General features: G+C 36.4%; 1 protein-coding gene across 6 annotated transcripts in view; it reads right to left on the bottom strand.

Moving 5' to 3' along the window:
- The window catches only part of LOC135109372 (protein inturned-like), a 30749-nt gene that overhangs the window by 2650 nt on the left and 3913 nt on the right, over positions 1-24186 (bottom strand). For 3 of the 6 annotated variants that reach the window (XM_064020791.1, XM_064020783.1, XM_064020765.1), the window contains exons 2-23: positions 23723-24074; positions 21745-21856; positions 20692-20864; positions 20370-20539; positions 17440-17599; positions 15608-15681; positions 12607-12684; positions 10576-10724; positions 9930-10031; positions 9254-9343; positions 7326-7403; positions 6752-6965; positions 6137-6190; positions 5850-5912; positions 5494-5691; positions 3297-3346; positions 2765-2866; positions 2541-2638; positions 2121-2344; positions 1317-1396; positions 503-716; positions 74-207 (exon numbers count right to left, since the gene is read on the bottom strand). In XM_064020791.1, coding sequence (XP_063876861.1) covers positions 74-207; positions 503-716; positions 1317-1396; positions 2121-2344; positions 2541-2638; positions 2765-2866; positions 3297-3346; positions 5494-5691; positions 5850-5912; positions 6137-6190; positions 6752-6965; positions 7326-7403; positions 9254-9343; positions 9930-10031; positions 10576-10724; positions 12607-12684; positions 15608-15681; positions 17440-17599; positions 20370-20539; positions 20692-20864; positions 21745-21827 — 2588 coding nt within the window. In that variant the 5' untranslated portion in view covers positions 21828-21856; positions 23723-24074. Of the gene's footprint in view, positions 1-73; positions 208-502; positions 717-1316; positions 1397-2120; positions 2345-2540; positions 2639-2764; positions 2867-3296; positions 3347-5493; positions 5692-5849; positions 5913-6136; positions 6191-6751; positions 6966-7325; positions 7404-9253; positions 9344-9929; positions 10032-10575; positions 10725-12606; positions 12685-15607; positions 15682-17439; positions 17600-18391; positions 20310-20369; positions 20540-20691; positions 20865-21744; positions 21857-23722; positions 24163-24186 lie in introns of those variants that run through there. The other 3 variants (XR_010272681.1, XM_064020774.1, XM_064020805.1) reach the window with 3 other exon arrangements.

Below are 24186 nucleotides of genomic sequence, written 5' to 3'. Positions count from 1 at the left end.
GGTACACACATCACCTCATCCTACTTCACATACTTCTATTAGTATCAACTTAAGAAGACTAACATTTACTTACCCAACTACCCAGTAAGAGAAGGTCTGTGCTCGTCTTTTACCACCATCAGTTGTGGGTGGGGAGTATGTAAACAGAACCCCATGCTCCTTGATGGTGTTGAGTGCTGAGCTTCCCTGGTACCCTCCACATGCATCCTGTTAAAAGGAACAGGGAACTGAATCACCATCAATACTGAATACCAACACTCTAGGGATTTATTTATCTCTCATGTCCATATCAACAGTAACATATCTAACAGGTAATATCTGCTGTGATACAAGTTAGGTGCATTTGATTTCAGTTTTCTGTGTTATTTTATTCTTGTGGATCTTGTTATTCACCACACATTGACAATGCTCTCATGTCCTAAAGATAAATATTTCATTATTTACTGCAAACTTCACAGAAAAATTAAACCTATTCTTTCCCATAGTTCAAGTTTACAGCTACCTTGCAACGAACAGCTGCTTGCAGTACATGATGAATATGTCCACAAGTTGTTTGAAAGTTGTGAAGGATTTGTGCATGTAGAGGTGCAGTGGTGTGGCTGGGTGGTGAGGAGGGAGAAGTGTTGGGAGTGGAGTTGTGAGCTTGGATCAACACTCCCTCTCCAACCTCTAGTTGCACCAGATGAAACAAAACACTTTCTTTCCCACATGTTACTCTAAAAACGGGATATTATATAAGTTACACACACAGATAATAGCAAGCACCTTTCTTTTATCTGTTTCAATGAGGAATTGCAGATGACAAGCTAACCACATGTGGTATCACATCAATAAATAACCTCAATCTCAATTAAAGTACTCAAGTACTCAATTGAAAGTACTCAACAGAAAGTACTCAATTGGTACTGCCAATGAGTACTTTCCTTCAATAACCATAACAATAAATCCCTCCCAAAACAAAGTAAAAGGTTACCTGATACAAGGCAAAAATATTATACAAATAAGTAGGATTTTTTCAGATAAATCACAAATACTGTTCATTTCAGTTTAAACAAAAAATGACCTAGACAAACTGGAAATATTGTTATCTTCAGTAAACTAACTCTTAAAACAAAGAAGTAAACAAGCATACAATAGATTACTACAATGTGGAAGAAGTGAACACTTAAGGACATCCTTGCTATGTAAGAAAAAGCCAACAAGTCAGTGTGTGATGGAAAGGAGTGCCTCAACACGCAAAGAAAAAATAAGCATAAAGAAAGATAAGACAAACCAAAAGGTATAGCAACTTCTCTATTGGTGATGGGGAAGCCTACCTTATGGGAGAGGTTGGAGCTTTAGAGGGCCGTGCCTTCATCTCAAAGTCATACTGATGGAGCCCTCTATTCTCTGTGGGCTGTAGTTAAAAAAGAAGTTAACTTGGAAATACTCTAAAATAATTTTCATGGCAGAACTGTGAAAGCAATCTCCTTGCCCACAAACATTGAACTTTAACAATTCACATGTATCCATATATCTATCTATATATATATATATATATATATATATATATATATATATATATATATATATATATATATATATATATATATATATATATATATATATATACCATGGTGGTAATCAAATATGGGGTGGCCCAGACAAAGTACTATACAGCAACACACACACATCATTCACACTTTTAACCCTGTTGGATCTTGGTGGAAAGGAAGTCTCATGAACCACCATACTACACTTCCATTCACATACAAGCATAAAAAGATTATATACAAAGCTTTTAGAATGAGAAGGGCAAACTCACAAAAATAGTAAAATAGACAAAAAATAAAAATAAGAAATATGAAATTTCAACATTCCTAAAATATCATGAGATAAAATCTCATTGACCCCAGGAAAAGGTGGCAGGGACCATTGGCATCTGCTATGGTCTAAGAACTGAACTGGAGCAGGTGCAGGATAGGGAACAGTCTTATCATGAAGCTCCTAGGGTGTACTATTGTGGTCCACAAGACTATCCCTTTCCTGAGGGGGCCAACATGCTTTGCTTTGTCAAGGCTACCCCATGTGGGATTGTGAGCCTGACATATAATAGATGGATAAATCTTTTCAACTCCTACCTTAAATATTCTCCAGTCAGATTCTGAATCATCATCTGGTTCATCTTCTCTCCCATCCTCTTCTGCAGCAAGGGAGGAATCCTGAGAACTATGAGCAATGGAGTCCTCACTGGCTTCTTCCTCCCACTCATTCCCACCATGCTCTCCCATGTACAGCACAGGCTCAAGTGGTGCCGAGGACTTTTGCTTGAGAATAGAAGGTACATCTGGCAGTCGTAGTCCACCTGAGTAGAATATATTTTGTTGAAGTAGTGGTAACGGAGTCAACAAAAAAAAGCTACCTTATTGGTATTTAAGAACCAGGTATTGAACTGATACTTCAAATGAAGGAAAAACAATAGTACTACATTTTTTACAAGGTATAATTTTGCTTTAGAATATTCTTCCATCAGATTTCTACAAACAATATCACTCTATCACCTTCAACAACATCTGTCCTATCCTTAGGCTTCTTGCTAGGAGTCCCCTTTCCAAATCTGTCGTCAGCAGAGATAGTCTCAATCCCACCATTGGTCAGGCTGTAAAATAACAGTTAATCAAACTAACTTTGACCAACAATTTTTGACCAACAATTTTTCACGAGTAATTTTCTATTTTGTTCTCCAGCCAACATTGACATATACGAGGGCAAACTTTGTACTTACCTCTCCTCACAAGTAGTATTGATGTGAAGTGCATGAAGATGGTACAGTGAGGCCTCTATCTGGTCAACTAAGAAAGGGTCTGGCCCAGCATCTTCGTCAAGCCTAGAAATACATGATGTAAGTAACCTTTCCCTACAACATACAGTATTTCATTTCAATCAAGTAATAAATTTCTTAAACATTATTTCTGTGGATCAAAATACTCTAATTAATTTATGAAAAGAACTGGGATATAATGTATAATTATTACATATTGTAAAAATTCAGTGATCAGATTGCTGAAAGTAAACTCTAAACTCATAACTCTGCTCAATAAATTTTATGTACCCTTAAACCACTGCTATTCAAGAACTCAAACACATCTTAAATTAAAACTAATGAAAATTAATTTGTCATTGTCGACAAGAAAAGTACATTGAGATTCAAGTAACTGTCTATATGCAAATATAAATTAAATTACATTTCACTATGCAGAGGCCATTCCTTACATATATATCAAATGCAAGAGTGACTACAAAATGTACAGACTTACATATCTGTAATGTTCCCAGTCTCCAGAAGCACACCTAGCAAGCAATGATTCTGTAAGGAAGTGAAAGAAACAGTTATTTATGTACGCATATTTATCCATCCATTACGTACTGTAAATATGCAAAATATATTCTTTTGAGTTCTTAGGAGTGGAGTCAAAATCTATCTGGTCTTTTAACACTGGTGTATGATTATAATAAAGCTCATATAACATAGCCTTTCATATGAAAAATATCTCATATAGAATTAAAAAGTAAAGAATACAAAAATCTTAAGGAGACAGGTAGTGAAAATTTGGTTGAAAACCCAAGATTTAGCATATTTGAGTTAAGTGCACCACCAACTTTAGTAGTCATCTGGCAACACTCTCACCAATTTTCAGAGGGATTACTGCATTCTAAGTATTTTTTAGCAACTTTTAGTGAAGTGGGTGTGCCCAGCATGACATACACATCGCACAGATCACACAAGTATTTTCTGCATTTTTGGGGGGTTTAGAAATTATTTTTTTCCCATTTTTTAACTGAAGCTCATGGTGAATAATGGCAACTAGATAGCCTAGCAAGAGCAGAGAGATCATTGTTGGTGAGTGCCTGGGAGGGGGTCCCAGTGGCTACTCAGCCTTCACAGAGTAGGCTTGTTGCAATTTTTGGCAGTTTCTCTCCAAAAAATCTATTTTCTAACCTTCACAAGATCTATGAAGGATGGGGATGCCTAGCAAAAACTTTAGAAAGAAGAGGGAACTCCTATAAAACACAAGAGAAGCAAAGAAACTGAAGAAATACCAGAGGATTCAACTTCATCTTCCATACTGGAGGAAGCCTTGGGCAGTCAACGAGTCCCCTGATTGCTGCTTACTTCCAGTAAAAAGAGGAAACTACTACTTTTGTCACCCACAGAGAAAACATCTGACTCTGCTGAACATATAACAGTAGGGAATGATCTCACATCAGGGCAGGAACTCCCCAGCCACAACACATGAAGGTTTCATTTACCCTTAAGCCTGATCAATTCAGCTTGTTCATGATGTGTACGACTCTGACATTTGACACAATGATGAAAAGATGCCTCAAAAGGTTCACACAAAATCCAAAATGAATAATTCCATATCAGTGTGATTATATTATCCCAAACACATCCTGCATCCAAAGACAAGCTGGATTGTGCTTTGGCCCAGGCAGCAAATGAGTACATTGCTGGGTATATGGAGGAGGTTAACATTTATGCCTGTATGGGAGTTCCATTTAATTTCAATATGAAATCTTTCCTTGAAAAGAAGGATAGAGCAATGGACATTCCACTGAAGAAAAAGATGAAGGACAAGTGCCTTCAGAGGGACATCCAATATACCCCAGGTAGCCAGTGAAGTGCCAGCATTCACCTTTTTTTTTTTTTTTTTTTTTTTTTTTTTTACATCTAGTTTTCCCTAGTCTGTTAGGGCTGAGACGGTGCCTCCTGATGAAGGACTTTTGGATTTGGCATTTGGGAACCGTTACCCCGAGTGGATGCCCTTCCTTTAATTGCTGTTTTTTCATTTATAACTTATTAACATTCAACTCAAGATTTCCCTCTTATTTTTTTGGCCAGTTTTCATGATTCTTGTTGCAAAATGTTTGTAAATGAAAGTGCTAAAAAATCTATGATGCACATTTTGCAGTGTCATAATAATTATTATGTATGGAATTTTTGTATCATAATAAATAATTATTTTAAATTTTAGGGAAATAAAAAGTATATATAACAATAATTTAGATAATAATAAGAAAAGTGCATTGGCACCCTTTAACACTAATCATTTGAGAATCAAAATAAAGTATTTTGGGTTCAATCTGACAATTGGCATCATCTTAATTTTAAAAATATTTTTGAAAAAAAAAAAAAAAAAAAAAATATATATATATATATATATATATATATATATATATATATATATATATATATATATATATATATATATATATATATATATATATTTTTTTTTTTTTTTTTTTTTTTTTTTTTTTCTGCAGATGTCAATTTTGCCTCTGGAAAACATCACTCAGCAAAAGAAATATTTTCTAAACAAAATTTCATGCACATCAAAATGATTTCTTAAATTTCCATGTATTTTCACTACCTGTCCCCTTAAATGTACTGGTGATGTACACTTATTAAATAATGGAGGAGCTATCAATATTGTTTTGATTTTAAGTACTTACCATGGCAGACAGCAGCAGGTAGTGAACACCTGGGGAGGAGGCATCCTGGCTGGATTCTACTGGAAGATATACACGCCTCCATCCCACCAGCTGACTCACAGATTCCTGAGCTGTGAGGGAGAGCAGTCCATGGTGGGAAGTAAAGAGCCACACGAGGCGCATCTCCTCAGGAGACAAGTGTGATGCCACCAAAAGACCCTGAACAAATTAAACAGAAAGGTTAAATATAACAAGTACAGTTGATTGTCAATGGCATGAAGAAAGTACAGTTAATGATCAGTCCAACAGAATTTATCATTCCTTAAATGTTTAGAAAGTTTTACAAGAAATATCATCAAATCTTAAGGATAACTCACCTTGTAGAAAAGACAGGATCCTATAATGTTGTAGAGGGAGAGAGAATCTTCACAATCTGTGTCCTGCCAATAATCATGTACTACTTGTAGTGCACTATGTGCCATGTGCAGATGAAGCAAACATGAGGCATGAGGCTTCTACAGTTTTCTACAGCTTCTACAGGACATCAGGAGGATAATAACGTTAATTTAAGTTTTGATAATATTCAAGAACATTCATAGCTTTATTGAAACATATTACATTTTTCACAATGCTAGAGAAAGAGAACAGAGAAAAAGAATCTCACCTCATCTCCAAAATCTCCAGATTCAAGTTCACTGAGGCAGTTGTCAATCTGAAGCTGAAAAAAAGTGACATACAGTACAGTAGCAACATTGCAGATTTTTAATAAATAAGCAAATGTGTAACCAAAAAAATCAAGTACATATAATGGAGCAACCCTATCATCATGCACTCATCCACATATTTGTTCCTCAGTCTCTGGTCAGTTAAGCTTTGATGTACAAATATCACATTTTGTTACTCAATTGTTTGCAATATATCTAAGGTGTCTAGCATCACAACCAGAAAGCTAATTCCAAAAGCTTCCACTGTAAACTATTCACTATTTTATGTTATGACATTAATAGAGATGCAAAAGTCATCCTCTTTCATTCTCAACTTAAGCATAAAACTGCTACAACCATTCTACTATTTCCAGTGATGAAGTAACTTTTTTCTAAGCATTGCAAAGCACAACCTGCCACACTCAGCTCAGCCAATGGCTCAATGATACCCATTCTGTTATATTTATATTTCATGCCCTGCCAATTATGAGGCATGTTGTTTCACTGTATGGCTACTACACACCACACAGATTATGCATGTCTCTATAATGTAGTATAATGTAGTGTAGGCTTACCTTTGTTTCTTCATGGTCATGTAGGATCAACCAGCATGGATATGCCATTACATAGCTTTGGGGAGTCACTGGGACCATGGGAAGATAAGGATTGAGTCGTAGCTCTTCCTTGGATGAAGTCATGCCATCTTGCGAGCCTTGGCCTAACACTGTTCCTAGGATATGACTCATCAAATGGTCAAGATATCCTTTGTGTCTAGAGGAACCAGCACCCCTATATGCAAAAGAGGGTAATAAAAATCATATACACCCATAGTATCAAGTATGTACAGGTGAATGCCAATGTTTGCTATTTAGCTATTAGTGAGTTCACATGCTGATACATCCAACTAGCCACAACACAATAGCACAGTGGAAGCGAATGCACTCAACTTATGAACTTGGCAGTAGTTGTTGAGTTTTATAGGTATATTTTAATTTTCAGCTTAAGAAATAGATCTAAAAGGTTATCAAAGTGAATTTTCTTCATTTGCAAGAGAGATATTTTAAGGTACTTATTCAATACTACTATCAATAAATGTTATACTGTAATGTGTGAGCTATGTACACTGTTGTCAAATATTTTCTATCTTACTTGACTAAAGTTCCAAATTCAAACTTGATTAAGGTAGAAATCTGCTCCATGAGACCCACTATATCATGGCTAGACACACTGTAAGGAGAGATTAATAATAATAATAATAATAATAATAATAAGAAGAAGAAGAAGAAGAAGAAGAAGAAGAAGAAGAAGAAGAAGAAGAAGAAGAAGAAGAAGAAGAAGAAGAAGAAGAAGAAGAAGAAGAAGAAGAAGAAGAAGAAGAAGAAGAAGAAGAACAACAACAACAACAACAACAACAACAACAACAACAACAACAACAACAACAACAACAACAACAACAACAACAACAACAATGATATATGTATGCACATGTATAATCAAAAAAAGAAAAGGCTTGCATTATATTGTTTCTACATCTGCTTATAAAAAGTTTACAATTGCTAGATCTTTTTTGCAAACAGTCAGCTGTCTCACTTGTTGTTGGGGTAATGTATTTGTTTGATAATACTGTATATGACATTGTAATTACCACATCAGTAAATATGATCACCAGTACTTAGTAATAAGAACATAATACAGTATTATTGCAAATTCACCAGGATCATTTCATTTATGCAAAAGTTTGGGTCTTATTTCTCCTTACAAGTCTGGACAACTTGAGTACTTATGTACTACATATAATTTATTATTGTGGGACACGATCCTTGCCTGTTCGCACCTCACCGGATTTCTCTAGGTGTGTCGGTCCCTTGGGGAAACAACTGAAGTCGCACCTTCTCACCTCCACACCCTATTCTCCTAAACCATGTGACAGATGTATTGGACATGATTGGTAGACAACTCTCAGTCTGGGCTAAATAAATTAAGGCTGAGAGTCAGCCTGGAGGGATATCAGCATGAGACTCAGAGGCGAGTGCACCCTGTATTCTCTACATCAAATAAACAGCAAAGCTATGAGATGTGATTCCATCGCCCTTATCACCAACTAAACATCAGAAGGAGGGAGCCATCACAAGATGACACCCTATGTGGTACAGGCCCTCCCTGGTATACGATGGGGTTACATTCCTGAAAATGCAATCATAAAGGAAATGATCGCATAGCAAAGTTAAGATTAAATAGGAAAAATAGGGATGCATTCCAAGACCTGTATGTATGTGCCCTAATGCCCCTTAAAACCCATAAAAACCATGAATTATTGTATGTAAATACAGTTATTGCCTGAAGTAATAAATCATGTTACATAAATAAAATAAACAAAAGAATAAAGCAATAAAATAAGATCAAGATTAATACTTTTTCCTTGCTCTCTTGGCCTTGGTAGGGCAGTCAGTAGATCATGCAGGGTGTTTGGAAGACATGGTTGATATAAATTCACTGATGTTGTACATCACTGGTGAAATTATAGAAAGTAGTACAGCTACAGTAATCCTGGGCACTACTACACACAACTCAGCTGGTGAACATCAATGAGAGCACAGGAAACACTGGCCACTATAGCATTGTGGTGCTACACCCAAACAAATGTCGCTATACTTGTGTGCAGAGCAACTGAGTACATGCTCAGGCAATCTTATAAACAAAGCAGGGAGGATCAGTATAACTGCCTCCTGCAGCAAGAGTTTCTTTCTTCTTTTTTGTTTCCTTCTATGTCTTGTATGTCAATGATCATCTCCTGCTCTGACTTTTCACTCCTCCCAATGGATTTTATATCCTTCAGTATTTTCACAGATTTTTTCTGGTTAATCAAATAACAAAAAGCTGTGAAAGAAAGCAATGAAAATAAATCACTCCCTTCACTAATTTTTGGCTTAGAGAATGAAGGGTGGTTTGCAGAAACTCAATAAAATGAAGGATGGTTTTGAAAACTTTATGTTTAATAACCCACAAAATAGAAATCAAAATTTATATAAAAATGTTAAAACTATTTTTGCTCATACTAAAAGAAAAAAAATACTTACTAGGCATGTGGTAAAGCCAGAAGAAGGACATCATTGTGTTCTCTGGTATAGGCCACATGGTAGTACTCTCCATCCACACACACTGTTGAACTGCAATATTAACATGACTCAATTAATTAACATGCCCTGATTAATGCTTTATAATCACAAAACTGTTTTTATTTTTTATCTATTTTATTTGATTTTTATTTATTTATTTATTTATTTATTTATTTATGTATTTATTTTTTTGTTTTATTTCCCTACTCTATCACAGCTAGGATGGTAACTCCTAAAAAAAGACCTGGGATTTGGCATTTGGGAACTGTTACTCCAAGTGGATGCACTTCCTACCCTCAGACCATGGCCAGGATTTGAACATGCCTGAGGACCCCATGGCTCACAAAGCTCACACAGGTCCAAATGTACCATGGGGGCCCTACCAAATTATTTTCAATAAAGACCAGAATTTTCTAAATGGGAAAAAAAAACACTTGAGGCAGCTAAGTAAATGGCCTTGTTGGTGTAGATGTTAGCATGCTATGCTCAGAACTGAGAGGCCTCAGTCTACAATACCAGTAACAGTTTGCAGACAAAATAATGTAAGAGAGCAAAATAAATGGCTTCTGTAGATGGTAAAGAGATACAAAAAAGGGGTAAGCACTCATTTGACCAGATACAAAGCAGAAACTCCTACCAAAGGGCAGGTGTACCAGCAACTTCCTGCACAGTGTGGGCTGCAGTAATAAACATTCCTCGTACCTTCACCAGCTTGTTGCTCCAGTTGGGAAACTGGTATCTAGGGAGGAAAGAGATCAAGTGAGGTCATCTTTGGATTGATTTAATCCACATAATCATATATCATATGAAATATCTATTTTTTTTTTAAACAAGGACTTGGCATAAAAGAAACATCAGTTGTCCTAACTACATTTAAAAGATGTACATAAAGAATATTTTATGTGAAAGTTCTATAACTTTTTACTACATGCCCAACATGCAACATATAGTCTACAACCTTCACACTGAACACAGTAACCAAATGACTGTTCATGAAGTAATCATAACAGACACACAATACAGAATTGCTATGTAAGAACAGATGGAAAAAGTAAACAGTATGCATTGCTTGGTGTATTTGGAGGATGATGGTCATAAACTACTTGGTGAATACAGGCTTCTGGTTAGAGAAAAACATGTCATAGAAAGAGAAATATCTGATGAATTAACCATGTGTGTACATAAACTACAACAGTAAAGGAAGGACATTAAATGGATATGTAAATCAAACAGCAAAGTTCAGTGCCAGTACTGAATAAACTCATGCAAACACTGTCACTTACCTAATATCAGCACCATCTGGGGAGTCCTCAGAAACTCCAACAAGGCTGAGATACAAGAGAGTGTGTGGGAGCTCCTGAAGGTGTGTGGAAGGGGAGCTGCTTCCCCCCATTCCTGTCACAACTTTCACCAACTGGGTTTGAGTCACCCTCTGCCCCAGTTCAAGAGTTTTATTAAACTGAAAATTTGCTACTTCTACAACTCACAAATATCTTAAAGGTACAATATATTCATTGGCTGTATAGAAACATTTACTGTTCATGTACATGATTTATACAAAATGATAAAATTCAGGAGACCGACTGAATTACTTTCTATTTTCATTATTTATGAACCAAACTGTACAAAATTTCTATGAACTATAAAGTTCTTCTGGATGAGTTATATGCATAAGTTTCATTAAATTCGGAGCAATAGTTTTTTTAATGAAAATACGTAAAACTGAGGTTTAGATTTTTGCATATTTTAACAACAGTTTTTCTTTGATTTTCTTGAAAACTTCTCACAAGATACTTTGATGTTTTTCTAAGAAAATTTTGTGGCAGAATTTTCATTTTTTAAGTTTCATTGTAGAGAAAAAACCCAAAATTCTGTTCTCGTCTGGATATTTTTCTTAAGCTAGAAAAAAAAACTGAACACTCAATCAAAATTCTGTCACAATTTTTTTAGGTATTTTAATTATCTTTCTAATGATACCAGAATCATCAAAATCAACAATAAGTGGTGGAGAAATATGCCTCAATAGTTTTGAGATGTGAATTACTGTATGCACATTGTGAAGTACTAGGCCTAAGGATGTCATGATATGATTTTTACATTTTCAAAATTTTTTAGATTATCAACTCAGTCAGTCCCTTTAAACTAACTACAGTAGTATTGTGATGCAAGTGAAGGCCTTGAAAGCTATGTGAAATTAAAATCTGCTCAAAATCAGAATTGTAGAATGCATTTTGCAACATATATCATGGTTCTTCTTCATTATCAACCCTTATAAGTGCACCATGCAAAGAGGTCAAGTCACACTGCACTTGCAGAGGCAGGGAAGGGATGAGGATTGTCTTGATGTGCTGCCCTACCTGAACATTAGATCCTTCCAACGTGTTCTTTTTCATCAAATGCATCACAAGCAGAACATTATACATATAATGGGTCCTTGGCACTCGTGCTTTTACTGTCCCTTAGTAAGCTTTCAAAAATGAAAAAGAATTCAAATCAGGGCTAGTCACATGCACTGCCAAGGGCATCACTTGTAGTCAGCTTCCATGGCTCTTAAGTATCCTGTCAAGATCTTAGACCTATTGATACTCCTACAAGAAAGAGTAATTATATATTATATATAACTGCACCCCTCAGCTACAACATGCCAAATGAGCCATTATGGGAAGCTGTCATATACCACATTACACAAAATGTCATCTACCAAAAGCACTGTAAATGGTTTAAATACTTTGCTGTGCTGCACAGTTAACAATATCTGGTCACACATTTTTCTTAGTACTTAATTTAATATATTTTTTTGGTTGTGCTTGTGCTGCAGTGGCAGTAATGATGGTGGCCAAAATGGTGCATATGGTGACATCAGTGGAAGTGACTGTGCATATGGCTGTACTATAACAAGTGGTGCCCGGCTATGCTGCTATAAGTAGTGGGGCCTGTGATCATAAAAGCCTTCAGAGATAAGATTTTACACCAAGATAGTTTCAAAACTTTATGTGCCATTTTATCCAGCATACTTGGAAATCAGTGATCAGACCATCATACTACTGTACAATCATTTTATATCCTGATAAGTAATGAGTGCATTATACCTTTATGAGAGGCATTATTCATAATGTTTTGCTATTATAAGACTTTCCAGTATACAATTATCACAAATAACAAGGACCCGTTGTACAAATAAATAAGAAATTGACACAAAGCTCATTGACAATATGCATGCAGAAAAGAATATCATGATGCAATGCACAAACATACAACATACAACATACATATACATACAAAAAAATAAAGAAAACACAGTGTAACAATCTTACCTTGTGATCACTCCCTGTTTCATCAGGGAGAGTTTCTGAGGCACACTTCTGAACTGACATGGTGATCAGAGATGGAATCTGTAACAAATAATCTTATAATCACTTTTCACACACTCCATACACTTTAGTTATATTTTACTACAAGCCCTCTTATTTTCATACATACAATTCCAGGAATATGTTCATAACTCAATAAGGAAAGAAGACACTATACTTTTGATTACAAAGACAATGGAGATAACATAGAGGCTGCAATATGGTATGCCCATTGCAGCAACATGTGCAAAGTAGAGAAGAAAGAGGTGGACTGTTTCAATCATTCATCACTACTTGTATTTTTCACCTTTAACCCATACAATGTCAACAGCATTAATCCAATGCCACAAACCTTTACTTGCTTGCGTGTCAATGTTGTTAATTTAATGCCAAGAAAGTAATTATACCAACTGCTTGCTACCAAATTGGCCTTGGTGAGCCGAATGGTTTCCACACATTGCTACAAGACATGACAATTGTATATAGTGGTTGGGGTCTGTTGGGAGCCCCATTACATAGAATTTATGTTGAGTTAAAGGTCCTACTGTACACCATATAATTTTGATATCATAGGTTAACTGGGAGCCATCCACACACTCTTTTGCAATCTTGCAACACTGTTGAGTGCTTCTGGGAGTGCTGGCAACACAGTGTTTTCAAGTTTTGGTTAAAGCTTTGGCAGCCAAGTTATGTCAAATTTTAGGGCTGTTTCTCTCATCACCAGTTGTATTTTGAGTTACTGAACATTCATGAGGAATATAAATCCAGTAAGATAATATATGAGGCGCCTAGAGCCAGAGTAATGTAAGCACCAGAAATAGAAAATGGAGAAAAAACGATCAAAGTTTTGCGACATTCAGAATGTAATATCTCCTCAATTAATTGAGATAGGAAGGAGGGCTTGGCTTTAAAATGTTTGTTATTGCATGTGGTTTACAGCCTATACCTGGGCATTTAGTGAAACTAAAGCATTCTGAAAGGCTAATGGATGACTGCTTTTTTTATCCGGCTTATTTGTGGAAAAAAACAACACTTGCAATATTCTGTTTATCAAACATGCATGCATTGTTTTATTCCTGTTCCTGTGTCAAGTTGTTTCAACAGCATGTAGTTTATTGAGATTCACCACCATTGAAGCCATTCTTGATTGATGTACTAATTTTATTAAGCAAAAACATAAGACACTCATGTATGTACTTCCTAATCTGACCACCTAATAACAGGGGAGAATGATAAACGGTAGAAAAATAGCTTCTGTATGTAGGCATTCTGTAGTGAAAAATTACTGATGCCCCAAAATTCCCTGTGCAAGATGATGGCTATCAGCAATGTAATTTTATCATAGTAGCCATCAGCACAGGGAGGCCCCATTATCTAAGCCTGTACGTGGCAGCCGGTAGACCTGCTCACATATGCTTCTCTCATATTCTTTCATTTTTTTTAGCTAAGTTTTTCTTCCACTCTGCAGGACTACACACACTTTTCCTTCCCCTAGAGGGTTCTTGCTCCTCAGGGAACATGTTGTTGTCCACCATAATGATGAAATCTTGTGTATTAGCGTAAAAGAAAGGCAAAGTGTCGTTCAGTGGTGGCAAGCTGGTGGAGGGTGCATGAGTGTCTGTGGGTGTGAGGTGTGGGGGAGACAGGCTGCTGTCAGTCGTGTCACATAAACCGCAGCACGTGCCGTCATTGGCTCGCTGGCTGCTAGGCGGGAGTTACTTCATTCTGGCACCAGCCGCTCATCACCTTGCTTCGAGAGCAACACAAAGGGTTTACAGATAACTGCATTTGGGTGGATTTTCGACCCTATTGCAGTGTCCATTCTGACTTCTACTCTGCTTCCCGCCACAGTAGGAAGGTGGGGGAAGACAATACAATAAAAATGATCATTTCAGCTGAAGTATCACTTATGTTACTCTGGCTCTAGGTGCCTCATATAAAGGTCATCATCAACTCAAGACCTATTCAACTTACAACTGACCTACTACTTGATCATAACTAAAATAAAGATTGAATGTGTATAAGATGTGTAGAAAGATGATAACAGTTCAGTACAAAGACAATGGTAAAACAATGGTTAGAACAATACCGAAACAAATAGTGATACAGTAATATATAACTTAAAGATGGTTATAATATATTTACCTAGTCTAATATATGTAGAGTAATTACTGCATAGGCAAAGTGACCTCTGTCAGTCAGAACTGATTGTAATCGTAAGTCAACATTGTTCTGTATATGAACAATAATAATGAGTGTATATATATATATATATATATATATATATATATATATATATATATATATATATATATATATATATATATATATATATATATATATATATATATATATATATATATATATATATATATATATACATGAAAAATACAAACTATCTCTGGAATGAGAAGGAAAGAACACACTAAACTTACAACCTTATCTTGTTAAGTCAATGATGCTTACTCTATCCCTATGCACTTCATATTCCTCCATGATTTTGTGCTAATGACATCAAGGCATTGAAACTAACAAAAAAGGTGACAGAAGAATTGAGTAATTGCATGTGGAACATTACCAATGATGATAGTGATGAGTATGAGGATAGCAATGATGACATTGTAATGGATAAGCATTATGAGCCTGATTTTGATGATAAGGAGATGTCAAGTAGTGTTCTATCTTAATTTTATATTATCTAAAGACAATTTATACATAAACCAAGAAATTGAAAATTGGCCAATGCCAGCATGTATCTTAGCTCTACATTTTGTTGACACTGTAAGGGGTTAAATATCACTCTTAACTTTAAACTTTCATTATAGATGTGAAACTTGTACCAGCACAGTTCATAACAAACGTCAATCATGTGTCATGCCAATAGAAGTGGTGTCAATTATGCAATGGTCCATCGCAAAAAAAAATTACCATACTAAGTAATTAGGTCATCAAGTATTTAAATTACCTGCAGCTCAGCCAACACCTCATCCAAGTTGTCCCATGTGATCTCTGCTCCATCCACCTCCTTCAGCCAGTCACCTGTTGAAGGAGAAAGGAAACCCCCCAATAATACATGTTCAGGCAGCTCACAGAAAATCTCAAATATGATGTTTTGACTTTTTTATTATTTAAATATAACTACAGTACACTATTTTCCACTACGGAACACACTCTAAATTTCATTTTGAGCAGATGTTTAAGAATATTGACACAACCCCTTATTTTGTTTCCTCTGCTTAAATACCATAGTCTCTCTCTCTCTCTCTCTCTCTCTCTCTCTCTCTCTCTCTCTCTCTCTCTCTCTCTCTCTCTCTCTCTCTCTCTCTACAGTAAGTTAAAGTAGTTTCCAAAAGTCATGCAAGTACCTAAAGGCTTTTTGCCGTTTTGTTATCATTTCTAAAATATTATTGCTATATCTTTAAATTTTTTTATTTTTTAAATTATTCCAACATTCATCTTTACAAAGTTCCTTACATATATGAGCAACTAAATCAAACATGGACAAAATTAAGTATGCTGTTCAACTGGAGTGTTCACAATGGTCTGAGCTGCCAGTGGTTGCTGGTTATTTTAATGCAGTTCCCTGCAGAAGCACATTCTAAAAATCCCTCTCATGATGTATCTTGATATACAGCATCTATATGCTACAAAACATTAATCCTTAGTGTTTATGTTCATAATATTCACTTGATCCAGTGATCCACACTCTACTATAAGCTAAATACTTTCAACTAAGCTCTCAGTGTTTACACATTTATTTCTAGTCTCCTGCTATATATTTAGTTTAAAACAATTTTTTCAATTTTTACTGGGACTAATGTTTTATATGACAAATCCTGAAAAGAACTGAGCAAGTATTACTTGTCCTGCAACGATATTCTGATGGTTAAAACAGTTCTGAGATGAAAGGATTGGCTTATATCACACACATTAACTTTAAAAAAAAAAAAAAAGTGGGAGATATAAGTTTGCAGTGGTGTTGTAAAATCTCAGTCTATACATGTGCTGTAGTTGCCTGTACAAACATAACACAAAAGAAGAACCACGTTGTGAAAGCTTGAGTTGTATTTCCAAAGATAGTGGCAATTCAAAGGAGACGTTGGGAGACAATGTAAACAGACAAAGGAAACACAATGTCAACATATGTTTTTCATATGTGCCAGGATTTATAAAGATGTTAATAGTATATCTTAAAAGTAATAAACTAAACTAATATATGTTTTTCATATGTGCCAGGATTTATAAAGATGTTAATAGTATATCTTAAAAGTAATAAACTAAACTAATATAGAGAGAAAAAAATAGCATTTGTCCCAAAGTGATAATACATCCTAAACCTGAGATAATGTGCACAGTATTTAGCTTACTTTGCCATATTTCTTGCTCTCTACTCAGTGATGGTGGCTAAAAATGTTCTTAATATTTTACTAGTTGGTTTGATATCACACAAATGACAAAAACTTTTTCTAACATACCAAGTTTATTGGGGAAAAATTAAATTGGCTGATGACTTTGGCAGTTTTTCCAGCCATTGCGAATGCCCCAATAACTAGTTCAGATTCTAAATTAGTGGTCCAGTAATGTAATGGTTAGTACATTCAAGTCAAAACCAAAAGATCCCAGATCAAAATTCCCAGCAAGATAGAAACTGTCTGGGTTTGTCTCCTTTCATGCTGCAGCCTTTGTTCACCTAAGCTCATATGGTCTGATGAAAAAATAAAATCAAAATTAAGTCTATCAACTTATCTATCTCTGACATGCATTCCCCAAAAAAAACACTTCCCCCAAGTCACTTACCAATTTTGATTGCACCATTTCTGAGGGCCTGTGACCCAGGCACCAGTCCTGCCACCATCACTCTTGAGTCAGGAGGTTCACTAAACCTCCCTGGTACCAGGCCAAGCACAGTTTCACAAAGGCTGGCCCGTCGCCCAAGGTTGTTTCCACCTTCATAAACCTGTGAAAGTCAATGCCTTTAAAAATCTATTTAGTGTCAAATAACACTCATCATTTCTACCAGTAAGGATATGGTGATCTTGTTATCTCTCCCTTCACAATGGGAACACCCTGGATGATTACCATTATTAATCTTTTCCCAACCATACATTAAGAATATCTCATTTTGTAATAAATAAGTTCCTGCAGTTTTTTTCTTCAGGCAGCAATATTTCAGATAACTTTGCTACTCTCCATGACTTAGAGCAATTAGTACAACACCCTACGTATATTCCTGACCATCTTAGAGATACACCAAGGATTCTTCTTTTTCTCTGTTAATTGGAGGGACCTGCATTTTCCTTGAAATGACAATTCCTTCCATGTCAGAGATCCATTTCTGTGTGCTGAGCACATAACAGAGGTGATGATGTCTGACATGGTGACATACATTCCTCACTCTTTCTCTCTCCCTACACCTTCCAAACCTTGGTTTAACACAGCCTGTTCTCGTGCTATATATGATAGAGTGGCCCACAAAAGATACTTAAACATTCCATCACCTGAGTCTCATACACTTTGTATTTACACCCAGCATCATGCCAAGTCTGTTCTCCAACTAGCTAAAAATTCCTTCATTAATAGGAAAATGTCAAAATCTTTCCAGATCCAACACCCCTCATGACTTCTGGCACCTAGCCAAAAAACTTTAACTTTGTCATCTTTCCCTCCTTTATTTCAACCTGATGGTACCACTGCCATCTCATCTATCTCTAAAGCTGAACTCTGTCAAATCTTTGCTAAAAAGCTTTACCTTGTACAATTCAGGGCTTGTTCCTCCCTCTCCTCCATCCTCCAATTACTTCATGCTGCCCATTAAGATCCTTCACAGTGATGTTCTCCATGCCCTTGCTGGTCCCTCCTATTGGAGGGTCATCCTTGGCCCTGCATACACCACCTATAAAGAAGCCCTGAACACCCTGAGGCTGTCCAGACTATCCACCATGTACCGTGAGGCTCTGGAGAAGTTTGGTAGGGGACTTCTGAATCATCCACGTCTCAGAAACATGCTGCCGCCTGACGCGCCTCACCCCGCCCGTGCCACCAGACACCACAACAAGATAACGCCCCTAAAGGCGCCGCGTACGGACCGGTACAGACTCAGTGTGATTCCCACCATGGTGCGAGCCATCAATCAATAGTCCCTTCTAGATTTGACTTCTAGATTTGACTTACCTTTAGGATTAATGTCAAGTATTTCCCCACCCCCAATGTACATTTTCAGTTTGTTGACTGCCAAAAGGATAAACCGTTTATTATTATTATTATTATTATTATTATTATTGTTCTCTAAATCTGTGCATCCGTACTTGCACCTTGCCTAGTCAAACTCTTCCAACTGTCTACCAATATCTATCTTTCCTTCCTGCTGGAAGTTTGCCTACATTCAGCCTGTTCCTAAAAAGGGTCACCACTCTAATCCCTCAAAATACAATCCTATTGTTTTAATTTCCTGCCTCTCAAAAGTTTCAAATCCTTCCTTAACAGGAAGATTCTTAAACATCTATCACTTCAAAACCTTATAGGTATCTGATCACCAGTATGGGTTCTGTCATGGTGATTTTCTGGCTTTCCTTATTGAGTCTTGGTCATCTTCTTTTAGGAATTTCAATGACATTTTTGCTGCTGCACAAGGCTTTGATTTCCAGACTACCCTCTTACAGTTCCTATCCTTCTCTCTTTATCCTTCTCATCTCAAGTTTCCCTTGTGACCATTCTATTGCTTGTGGTAGACACTCACAGTTCTCCTAAGTCTATTAACAGTGGTGTTCCTCAGGATTCTGTCCTATTACCCACTCTATTCCCATTATTCATCAATGATCTTCTAAACTTAACTTCTTGTCCTATCCACTCCTATGATGATGATACCATCCTTCATTATTCCACATCTTTTCACAGACATTCAACCCTTCAGGAATTAAACAGCTCATGCAGGGAAGCTACAGAATGCCTGGCTTCTGATCTCTATAAAATTTGTGATTGGTACTGTTCAATGTCTCAAAACTATCTCCATCTATCAACTTGACACAACCCTCCAGACAACTATCCCCTCTTCTTCAATGAAACTCAAACATCCTTGGTCTATTCTTTACTTATAATCTAAAATGGAAACTTCAAATCTCATATCTAGCTTAAACAACTTCTGTGAAGTGTACAGAGGTTCCACTCATAACGCTCCTTTAGATAGGGTGGAATCAAAACCATTTCGTCTTATCAACTCCTCTCCTCTAACTGACTGTGTCCAGCCTCTCTCTCTCTCTCTCTCTCTCTCTCTCTCTCTCTCTCTCTCTCTCTCTCTCTCTCTCATCGCCACAATGTTGCATCTCTTGCCATCTTCTACTGCTATTTTCACACTAACTGCTCTTCTGGCCTTACTAACTGCATGGTTCCCCCTACCCTCCCACAGCCTCACTGCACAAGACTTTCTTCTTTCTCCCACACCTATTCTGTCCACTTCTCTAATATAAAAGTTAACCAGTATTCTCAATCATTCATCTCTTTCTCTGTTAAATTCTGAAACTCCCAGCCTGTTTCTGTATTTTCTCCTTCCTATGACTTGAACTCCTTCAAGAGAAAGGTTTCAAGACACTTATCATCTATTATTTGATTTCTCAATTTGGCATTTTTCTTACATTAAAAAATAAATAAATAAAAGTTTTAAAAATCTAGGCAAGCATGGTGGAAGTAATGGCACGAGCTCTTAAATTAATAGCTGAGCAAGTATCACTTACTTGAAGCTTAACCTTCCTCACTTCTCCACTTGGATTGTCCCTGAAAGTCACTTTAGGGGCAGGGGATAGCTCAGCTCCACCTTTGCCACCAACCTCCCCACTAAGTCCAATCCGGGGACTGCCTTTCACTCGAACACTGGGACGTCTCTTCAACAGCCCCAGCAGTTTGTCTAAAAGCAAAACATTCATTACCATAGTATTAACACTATATTTTCCTTAAACAACTTCACTCATGACAAGTAAGTTATGTACAATATGATGTTTACAAAATCACTTTACCAATGATTAATTATCATTTAGACACTAAGACATACATACGTACTCTGTTTTTTTATATCTTTTGAAGGAAGAGAGAAAGCAGGCTTCCTTTCTGATGTGCCAGCAGCCTTCAGTGCTTGTGCTTGCTTTTCCCGTACAGTGCTTGACACATATGACTCCACATAGAGCAATGATCCATCTGGTTCCACATGCTTCAGCCATTCTGCATCCTCATAGCTACTTGTACAAGCATCAATGCAAGGAAAAAGGAATAACTATAATACATGTGACAACTTTTACTGTTAATTTTATTTTGGAAACTGCTTTCCCCACACAAACAATGTACTATGGATATGATATGCTTTAAAAACAACAAATAAGAAATAAATGCAAAAAAAAGATGAGCTTGTTAAAAGGGTGATTCTTGGAGACACCCAGCATAATGCTCAACTTTAACTCACTGTAACTCAAACCTTTTATGAGAGACAAAGCTCTGTTCTAAACAACACTTCATAGAAAATTTAATTCTGGGTATGATAGTATCTTGGCTCTCACTGACATAAAATTGAATGGGTTAAAACTGCAGAAAACTGAATGCATAATTTTTAAGACTTTATCCTGTGATTAGTGCATGTGCAGAAAAAAAAATCTGAATTCTGCATGTCCATTCAAGCACTGTTGGTCCACATTACTTACCAATTTCAGCCTGATCAGTTTATTATTTTATAAGTTTATATGAGACATGCTCAGTGCAAATCCAGATCTAACATGTACATATGAAGGGTACATGACACATACCAAGTTTCAACAAAATCATTTAAATAGCTATTGAAAAAACACTTTTTTTTTGCAAGTTAAACTCCACCCCACATAAATTATGAAATCTATTCCACATAAAACTGAGAGAATTGCACTATCACATGAGGTGAGTTTTGTTGTGATTGGCCATATAATTCTTGAGATACAAGCTTGTGGACAGTATAAGTCAGCCCAGCCTTGAGCTGTGCCCATGCCTCACATACACAAGATTCAACTACCTGAACATAACCTTGCTCCACCCATATGCATGCATTTTTGAGTATACAATAATGAACAAAAATTATATGAAATTAATTACCCATAAGATTCCCCTGAGTGGCCTGATGAAGATCCTGAGTAGCTGCCCCTGTCTGAGTCAAAGTGTGCCACATGTCCTTCCATGATGCTAATGTAGTTTTGACTTCACTGCACTGCAGAGAATGCAACCACTGCTTTACTGAATGCCAGAGAGCAACTTACCAATATTTTCAAATGTTTTGTTTCCTCAATGAGATTATTTTCAAAATCTTATAGAGAATTGTTAGGTTTTCATGAGAATCTTTCCCGTTGATAATATCAGACATGAGGGGTACTAACTTGAGAAAGACTCTAGGAGTGGAGATCAATAAGAAATTAAACACTGAAGAACACACAGCAAAAAAATTCACAAAACCAATAGGATGGTAGGATTCATCAGAACAATTAGCACAAAAGACAAGGAAATATTTAAGCCTTTATAATGTATACATCACTGGTAAGATCCCACCTAAAATTTGTTAATCAGAAATGGTATCCTTAGAAGATCAAGGACATTAAAATTACAGAAAAATGTACAATGCAGGGCTACCAGATTCATTCCAACACTGAAATAGCTTACAAATGAAAAATGAAAAAAAAAAAAAAAAAAAAAAAAAAAAGCTGAACTTGAAGACACTAGCTTATAGTAGGGACAAAATTCAACAAGTGTTCAAAACCAAGATGGGAATACACAATACCAAAGTGTGTCAACGAATATTTCTAAAGATGAAACCATCACACAAATGCACAGCAATACCTAAGAAGCAACTGAGATGCAAGAAAATATTTTATAAAAGTAGTGAGATCCTGGAACATTCTCCCAGGAAGTGACTTAACGTCAGTATTAAAATAAGAGAAAAAAATGAAACACACCTTGAATAAAGAAATAACACTAATTTCAGAGTTGAACACAAATACATGACCACCACCAGCTGCAAGGTTTGAATAGTGAAGAGCTGCTAACACAGGCACTATACCACAAGACTTTCGTAGCAATCTGTATAAAAATTTAATGGGGAAACCCAGAAAGTGAGTTACACAAACATCCTTGTAGGCCTTCAATATCAACCACTACAGTCTTTTTTTTGTAAGAGGGACACTAGCAAAGGGCAATAAAAATTTGAAAAAAAAAAAAAGGCCCACTTAAGTGCCAGTTCCTAAAGTTAAGTCAAACAGAATAATCAAATATTGGAGGATAAGTGTCTTGAAACCTTCTTGAAAGAGGAAAGTGGAAATACAGAAGTAGGCAGGGAGTTCCAGAGTTTACCAGAGAAAGGATGAATGATTGAGAATACAGGTTAACTCTTGTATTAATCTTTTGATTGTAAATGAGATAAAGTGTTGAGATATTAAAGAATACAGGCTTCTGTTGTCTGACCACAGTAGAGGTCAACTTTGATTTTTTTTTTTTTTTCACATGAGAGGTCCTTGCCAAGAGCAACAAAAAGATTAAAAAAAATAATCATATGAGGGGTTAGTCCCTATTGAATACAATCCAAAAAAGAGATCATCAGAAATTCTCATGTAAGAGGACAAAGCAACAAAAAAGACCTAAAGATGCCAGTCTCAAAAGAGGACTGTCCAAAATCATATGCAAAAAATTATGAGACATGTCTTGTAGGCATAAATCACACAAAATTATATGAAACCTAACCCAATATTCTGCCATACACAAGCCAAAGATAGACACACAAGATTCATTTTATAAACTTCACCTGAACCAATTTTGGATAATAATTAATTAACATTAGCATTTCCATCTTAAGGCTGTGTTAGGTTAGGTTTAGATGGAGTCAGTTTCACTGCCAATGCCTTTATTAAATATGTAGAATCACGACTAAAAAAATAAAAAATAAAAAAAAACAGGTAGATTAATTCAAAACTAGAAGAATAGAGACAGGTGAGTGAAATTTTACTAAAATTAGTAGACCAAGATGATTTTCATTAAACCCCTCGATTTAATAAGATCTTGGCCAAAGGTCACAACGGCGGCGGCTTACCTGCTACAACCGCTCCTTACACACCGTGCCTGACGTGCCAGCAGATGGTGCCGCCGAAGGACACGCAGCCACAGGCCCACAGGTAAAGAGATTTGTTTACAGTCAAGTTAGGTGGAGATTGCAAGACTGCCAGACGTACCTCACTTCTCTTCCTGCTCCCCTTGATGGTCACTGCCGTGTTCCCGACAGCACAAGCACATTGTCTCCAGCGCCCTGAGATGGAAGGTCTACTGACCAGTGTCCCGCTTACTTAAGTGAGCCATCACTTAATAGCTTACAAGTGACAAACTTGTAAAGTCGATCACTCTCCTCTGTCTTCAGGTGTAGATTCACTCGAGGTCCATACCAAAGACTAAAAAATTAGACAAATTTATGCATTAAGGGGACCATCTGGCCAAAACCCTAAAATCACTATTCATCAACCGATTTTCTCGAATCTCGGGTATAGTATGTACAATAGTGAG

The sequence above is a fragment of the Scylla paramamosain genome, chromosome 2, assembly GCF_035594125.1.
Source record: "Scylla paramamosain isolate STU-SP2022 chromosome 2, ASM3559412v1, whole genome shotgun sequence".
NCBI lineage: Eukaryota > Metazoa > Arthropoda > Malacostraca > Decapoda > Portunidae > Scylla > Scylla paramamosain.
This window is presented reverse-complemented; position numbering and strand designations above follow the sequence as displayed.